At 60.6% G+C, this 7,360-nt stretch overlaps 1 protein-coding gene across 4 annotated transcripts; it reads left to right on the forward strand.

Moving 5' to 3' along the window:
* The first annotated feature begins 81 nt into the window (after positions 1–81).
* On the forward strand, positions 82–6,714 carry MAF1 (MAF1 homolog, negative regulator of RNA polymerase III). Of its 4 annotated transcripts, XM_030444273.1 has the most exons (8): positions 82–388; positions 1,887–2,025; positions 2,600–2,728; positions 3,517–3,682; positions 3,857–3,978; positions 4,355–4,474; positions 4,692–4,823; positions 5,324–6,714. In XM_030444273.1, the coding sequence occupies exons 2-8, from the start codon at positions 1,943–1,945 to the stop codon at positions 5,343–5,345; spliced, it is 774 nt and encodes a 257-aa protein (XP_030300133.1). In that variant the 5' UTR covers positions 82–388; positions 1,887–1,942; the 3' UTR covers positions 5,346–6,714. The 4 variants fall into 4 exon arrangements, with proteins under 4 accessions (XP_030300133.1, XP_030300135.1, XP_030300136.1 ...); XM_030444275.1 differs by lacking the exons at positions 3,857–3,978; positions 4,692–4,823 and having other exon boundaries at positions 83–388; positions 5,324–5,450; positions 5,511–6,714; XM_030444276.1 differs by lacking the exon at positions 4,692–4,823 and having other exon boundaries at positions 83–388; positions 5,324–5,442.
* Positions 6,715–7,360: the final 646 nt, after the last annotated feature.

Below are 7,360 nucleotides of genomic sequence, written 5' to 3' on the forward strand. Positions count from 1 at the left end.
CAATGGAAAAGAGGGATGCGGCGATTGGCAGGGAGACCCTCCAATGGGGAGGCGCGGAATGTCAGCCGCCGCTCGGGACGGAGAGGCCGCGGGTGTGGCCTGGCCGCTTGTTGTCGTCCGGTGCCTGAGGAGACTGTCGGCTGCTCGCCCGCTCGCCCAGGGGGACTCCCAGGCTTCACTCAGCCGCTCGCTCCGTCCCGAGCTAGTCGGGGACATGTTGAGGTGGGCGGAGGCCCGGTTCGCCGGCGCCAGACGGCGGACGGCAGCCGAGGCACACGCGCCCTCCTCGAGCTTTCCCCGGAGACGCTTCCTTTTACAAACGCCCCGAGCTTGAAGGAGCCGTCACACGGCGAGGAGGCCCCGCCAGGACCGAGAGCAGGAAGAGCCGGTAAGCCCGCTCCCAGCGCCTGCTCAGCGGACGTCTCCTCCCGACAGGACTACAGCTCCCAGCGTGCACCGCGGCGGCGATGTGGCCCCGGGCGCGTCTGAGCCGCTCAGGGCATGCCGGGAGTTGTAGTCCTTCGGGGGCCGCCCGCAGCCCGTCGCGCGGGGCAGGCCGGAACTGCGCTCACTTCCCCTCCTTCCCGGGCCTGTCACCTTCAGGGCCGGGGGCCCTCGTTCCCGGGCTGAGCCGCCTCTTGACTGCTGCCTGGAGTGGCGGACGGTCTCCGGGAAGACTGCGAGCACTCTGAGGCCTGGGGACCCTCCGGAGCATCAGGGCCCGTCTCTTTTTTTCCCAATTGTGGGGCCTGTGGCAGCCCTCCCTTTGAATCTGCCCCTCATCGTCCTCTTTCCCTTCTCCAGGGTCCCCTTTGCACCCCCCCCTCCCTGCCATGTAACGCAGAGAGCGCTGAGGAGAGCCCTTAGCTGGGCCCCACCAGTATTAAGGGCAGCTGCTGTCTGCGTGCTGAAGAGGGCATTGCTGATGTCCCCCAGCTGGTTTCCTTTACCCGAAGTTACCCATTTTGCTGTTTCTTTCTCCACGGTCGACCACTACAGGTCACCTGTCACCTCACCAAGTTTCTGCTTCTGCTGGCTTTTACATGAGGTATCTCTCCATGGTCCCTGTTGGCACTGAGACTCCCCATCAGACCCCAAACCATTTCAGTTAACCTGGTTTAAAGTCTAAAATGATCCCTCTACAACTTTCAGGATGTTCTTGGCTTGCTCCTCGGCTGTGCTCAACCAGAAAGGAGCCAAGCCATGGTTTCAGGGCCAGGCTTCCCTAGAGCACAGCTGAGCACTCAGTTTTGACCGCAGCCTGTGTTAATGGGGCTTTTATTCTGCTGCCCGAGGCAACAGCTCTGCCTGTGCTGGGGTAAGAAGATCCCAGAGAATTCCTGCTGAGGGTGTAGTGATGCTTTGAAGCAGGCTGAGCTTTGGTTCCCTCAGGGCTTGTGTTAGTCTTTCCCATCTGGCATGGCACATCATCCTAACTTCCCCCACCATCCCCCGAGCAGTTGTTTTTTTTTTTTGGGGGGAGGGGAGAAACAGCCACCAGCTCCACATTTCACTGTGTCTGTGTTTTTTTCTGCTCTGGTGGGGGAAAGAGCTCCCCAGGACCCGTGGCACCACTCCCCACGTGTTTACAGCTTCTCCTGTTACATTCCCAGAGAGGCCCTGAGCTGGGGAGGGAGTGTGGGCCGGGCACTGTGAGAAGGCCACCTTCCCCCTTCACCAGAAGCATTAACCAGTCAACTAGTTAACCAGTCCTGCTCTTGTCCAAGGGCTCTGGCAGGCCAAGGAGCAGCAGGACTGTCGTGGCTGCCCCAGAGACCACTCCAGGGCTGGGCCAGGGGTCTGTGGTTTGGCCAAAAGCAGATGGTGACCCCAGAAAGTGAGAGGCTGAAGCCTTGTGCCAAGATCCTATTTTATTTTTTCCCCAGGAACCACACGCTTTGCAGCAGCTGTTGTGCAGGGAATTGCTGTGGGAGCCAAGAAGATGAAGCTCTTGGAGAACTCCAGTTTTGAAGCAATAAACTCCCAGCTGACGGTGGAGACGGGGGATGCTCACATCATTGGGAGGTGAGGGCTGGGCAGGACCTGAAAGATCACCCAGTGCTATGAGTTGGGACATCCTCAACCAGATCCTTTAACCCCAGGCGTGTTCCCAGGGCTGGGGGATCATCTCCCACCTCTGGACAGCTTGAGTCAGGGTCTCTTCACCTTGCTCACAGCCAAGAATTTTGTCCTTCCATCCAGCCTGACACTTCCTCTCTGGGATGTTGGAACCATCACCCCTGGTCCTGTCCCTGCAGGCCCTGCTGGAAACTCTGTCCCTGCCTTTTTCCTCTGGATTTTAAGTCCAGAAAGGACAGATTAGGGTCTGTCCTGGGGCTGAACACCCCCAACTCTCTCAGCCTGGCTCCAGAGCAGAGCTGCTCCAGCCCTCCCAGCAGCTCCAGGGCCTCCTCTGCACTGGCTCCAACAGCTCCGTGTCCTTCTGCTGATGGGGACCCCAGAGCTGGACACAGCTTTACCCCAGGGGGGGCTCCCCAGAGTGGGGCAGAGGGGGACAATCCCCTCCCTGGCCCTGCTGCTCACAGTGCTGCTGGGTATGCAGCTCAGTAGCTGAGCAGACATCTCTGTGTGCCCACAGGATCGAGAGCTACTCGTGCAAGATGGCAGGTGACGACAAGCACATGTTCAAGCAGTTCTGCCAGGAGGGGCAGCCCCATGTCCTGGAGGCCCTGTCACCTCCCCAGACCACGGGGATCAGCCCCAGCAGGTGCTGTGGGGCTTGGGGGGTGGTCCCTGATCTGTCCTACAGCACAGGAGCTGCAGGGAGGGGTGGGATTTGGGAGGGAGGGAGCCTGCAGAGGTGGTCCCATGTTGTAGTGTCCCTGAGCTGGCTGCTCAGCCTGTGCACAGGATGATCGAAGCAGTGAGGGGGGGAAAAGACACTTGAGATCATCCAGTCCAACCATTCTAAGGCCACTACTACCCCATATCTCTCATCCCCACATCTCCAGGGCTCTGAAACCCCTCCAGGGATTATGGGGACTCCAGACCTGCCCTGGGCAGCCTGGGCCAGGCCCTGACAACCCTTTCCAGGCAGAAATTCTTCCCCAGCTCCAACCTAAACCTCCCCTGATACAACTTGAGTTGTGCCAGAAGTTCCTCTTGTCCCATGACTTGTTCCCTGGGAGCAGAGCCCGACCCCCCCTGGCTCCAACCTCCTCTCAGGGGGTTGCAGAGAGCCACAAGGTCTCCCCTCAGCCTCCTCTGCTCCAGGATCAACACCCCCAGGGCCCTCAGCTGCTCCTGGGCAGAGCTCTGCTCCACACCCCTCCCCACCTCCATTCCCTTCTCTGGACACCCAAGCCCCTCCATGGCCCTTTTCTGACCCAAAACTGACCCCAGCACTCAAGGTGTGGGGGGACAATCCCTGCCCTGCTCCTGCTGGCCACCCCAGTGCTGACACCAGGCAGGCTGCTGGTGGCCACCTTGGCCACATGGGCACATGCAGCCCGTTCCGTGTTTGGTGACCTCTCTGCCCCTCCCCTTGTGCCTCAGGCTCGGTAAAAGCCAAAGCGGCGACGAAGAGGGACCCCTGAGCGACAAGTGCAGCCGCAAGACCCTCTTCTACCTGATCGCCACCCTCAACGAGTCCTTCAGACCCGACTACGACTTCAGCGCCGCCAAAAGCCACGAGTTCAGCCGGGAGCCGAGCCTCAACTGGGTCCGTGAGCACCGCACCTGGGGCGGGACCATGCCCAAGGATCCTGGGCGAGTGTCCCGGGAGGGGTGGGGAGGAGGAGGAGAGAGGGAGGGAGGGAGGGAGGGAGGTGCTGGGGCGAGAGGAAGGGGCAGGGGTAGCCCCCCGGGTCCGCTTAGGGCTGTGCTGGCTCCCCAGGTGGTGAACGCCGTCAACTGCAGCCTCTTCTCTGCTGTCCGGGAGGATTTCAAGGCCCTGAAGCCGCTCCTGTGGGACGCGGTGGATGAGGAGATCTGTCTGTCTGAGTGTGACATCTACAGGTACCCTGCAGCCTGGGTGCCTTTCGGTTAAAGGGGAGGGTTTGTCGTACTCCCGTCCTTTCCAGAGTCTTCTGGCTCCTGGCTGGTGGAGGGGAAACCCCTGGGCCCTCTCACATGGAGCTCCCACACCTTTCCAGAGACAGCTAGGGGGCATGGGGGGCTCCTGCACCCCTAGGGTGTGGACAGGGGGAGCTCCTGGCCAGCTCCTGTGCCAAGCCCTGCACTGCCTGGTTCCAAGGACACTGAGACTCCTGCTGTCTCTCCGCCTGCCCAGGCAGTTCCCAGTTCCCCCAGTCTCCTTCGCTTTCTCCCACACAAGATGGGGTGGGCAGGGGGCTGGCACCGGGGGTCCCTGACACTTCTCTTGCCATTGCAGCTACAACCCCGACCTGGACTCGGACCCCTTTGGGGAGGATGGCAGCCTCTGGTCCTTCAACTACTTCTTTTACAACAAGAGGCTGAAGAGAATTGTTTTCTTCACCTGTCGCTCCATCAGGTCAGGAGCCTCAAGTCTCTGAAGTCACCTTAAAAATTATTGCTTTTCCTAAAAGGAGTTTTTTATAACATCCCAGTCTCGGGAGGAACATTCACCCCCCACAGCCGGGGGCACTGCCAGAGCTGGGAGCAGCAGGGCCCCCCCCCTGAGGAGGTTCTGGTGCTGGGGGTGCTGGGGACATGCTGACCCTGTCCCCTCTTATGCCCCCTATCCCCAGTGGGTATGCCTACACCCGCTCAGAGGGTGGCAATGAGCTGGACATGGACCTGGGTGAGGGGGACGAGGAGGAGGAGGAAGAGAAGAACAGGGACACCTGTGATACCGAGAGCGGCAGCATCGAGGAGGAGAGGTCTGTGGGGCCCCAGGGGAGAGGGGCTTCAGCCCTGAGGAGAGGGTCTCCAGCTCCCAGGAAAGAGGAGCTCAGTTTCCAAGGGGAGAGAGGTTCTGGCCCCAAGGGGAGAGGGTCTCCAGCTTCCAGGGGAGAGGGGCTCTGGCTCTTGGGGGAGAGGGAAGGGCTCCAGCTCCTAAGAGACAGGGATGGGCTCTGACTCTGGAGGGAGAGGGGTTCTGGCTCCCAGGGGAGAGGAAAAGGCTCCAAGGGGAAAGGGGCTCTGGCTCCAAGGGCAGAGGGAAAGGCCCCAGCTTCAAGGGAAGAGGGGCTCTGTCTTTTAGGGTAGCGGGGGTGGCTCTGGGGGCAGAGAGCAGCTTGGAGCTCTCTGGGGACAGGCTGCTCCTGCACAGGTCGGTGATGCTGCCCTGGTTCCGTGCCCTCCACTCCTCCTCCCCCCCTCACCGTGACTGTCCTTCTTTAACACCCTCATATTTCATTAACGCTCTCCTTCCCGACAGGTTGCAAGTTATTTGCATGTGAGTCCCAGGAGGCCCCCGAGGCACCTCCTCTCCCTGGCCCAGCCCCTGCTGCCTGCTCTGCCCCACACCTACACTGGAGAAGCCCCAGGCCCCGCAGCCCCACGGACTGGAAGCAGCAGCAGCCGCGGTCTCCTGGCTGAGGACATGTCCCCTGGACCCGGTGCTGCTGGAAATCCCCTCCTTCCCCGTTCCCCTCCGGAGCTCCCTGAAGCTGGGGGGAGGTGCTGGAGTGGCGGGTGGAGCCGGACAGCATTTCGGGAGCTGTGGGAAGCTTTGCTGCACTTTAATCGCTCACCTCCTTGGCTGCACTGACCCGCGAACTCCTCCTGGCCAAGCCGGATTTTTTCCTCAAGCACTTTTTTCCCCCCCTGGCAGTCACCCGGCATCTCTCCATCCATCCATCCATCCATCCATCCATCCATCCATCCATCCATCCATGCAGGGGGTGCCTCCCCCTGGCTTCCCCCCTCACTGAGTCCCCCCAGAACTGTTCTCCCAGAGTCTGCCTGTTTCAGAGGTTTGCTTCACTCCTGCCACTGGTTCGGTTCTGTTGGTTGTTTTTTGGACTCTCACAGGGTGGTGACAGTGTCCCTGTGCTGAGGGGGTGAACATTGTTGGGCTCGTCAGCCTGCCCCATCCGCCCCAGCAGTTTAGGTTTTTTTGAGGGTTCTGTTTTGACCCACTCCTGACTTTGGGCAGTGGGGTTGGGGCCTGGCTCAGCCCTCCCCGGGAAGTGTCTGGTGTTCGGGGGTGGGCTTAGACAATGTCTCCCCTCCAGTCTGTGTCTCCCTCCCCTGGTGCTTGGAGGGCTGTGTTCCCTCTCCATGTCTGGGCAAGGGAGAGCTCAGCTGAGCACACACAGCCCCCTCCCCAGGCCTCTGAGAGGGGCTCTTTGCCCCCCTGCCCCTCCCGCTGTGGGGGGTCAACCCCATCCCTCCCAGCTTGCAAGGAGGTGGAATGGATGCCTCAGGGTATCCCCGCACTTGAGGGGTTCCCCCCATCCCTGGCCCTGACGGGAGGCACCAGGGGATGATCCAGACCTGTCCCCAGTGTCTGGGGGAGTGTGTGGGGGGGTGGGGATGGGAGACAGATGGATGGGGTCCCCCCTGCAGCTCCGCTCCAGACCTGTCACTCTTGGGCAGTCACTTTTTGAGTTGGAATTTGTCTCCTCATCGCTCTGTGGGACAGGCCTCAGTGGGGAGGCGGTGGCCTTGGTCCCCCTCCTTGTCCCACAGGACCCCTCCCTTCAGGGGTACCCCCACCCAGGCCCCAGTGGGAGGCAGCAGCAGGAATTGGCTGGGTCCTGTTGTCCCCTGCCACCGTGCTCCCCATATCCTCCCACCAATAAAGTTTTTCTTTGATTTTCTCCCTCTGTTCCTTCAGAGACCTTGTGGAGGGGGTCACACGGGGGGGCTTCAGTCCTGCTGGGACCTCAGAGCCTGCTGCTGGCACCATTACCTGGCTGGGGGCATGGGGGTGATGGGCTTCTGGAGAGCTTAGGGGTGGTGGAGTCTCTGAGAGGGCTGGTGGGTGGTGGGCTTCTGATGGGCTTCTCCTGGAGGGCTTGGGAGTGATGAGATTCTCCTGCAGGACTGGTGGGTTTCTGAGCAGCTTGGGAGTAGTGGGATTCTCCTTGAGGGCTTGGCGGGGGTGGGGTGGGGTGCTTCTCCTGGGGTCTTGGATGTTTTTGTAGGGCTGCTAGAGCAAGAATCTTTTACTGCAGTTTTGCATCTTCCAGACTTCTCTAGGGTATCACTGATTTTGTTTACCCAGGGGTTCCATTGTGAGGCCACTCAGAAGTGGGGGTTGGGGATTTTTTTTAATGATAAATCTGCAGTGCCAGCAGTTTTCCTTCCATTTTCCAGAGCTGCAGTTCAGAGCACCTGTCAGGACCCACAAGGTGGGTGTAGCTCCCCAGAGGTGGGGTCAAACCAAACATCACATCCCACAGTGTGGGCACGGGGGGATTTCACCAGAGTGGGGGTCGGCCCAGAGAGATTTGGACTGGACCCCCTT

This window comes from Calypte anna, chromosome 2 (assembly GCF_003957555.1).
Source record: "Calypte anna isolate BGI_N300 chromosome 2, bCalAnn1_v1.p, whole genome shotgun sequence".
NCBI lineage: Eukaryota > Metazoa > Chordata > Aves > Apodiformes > Trochilidae > Calypte > Calypte anna.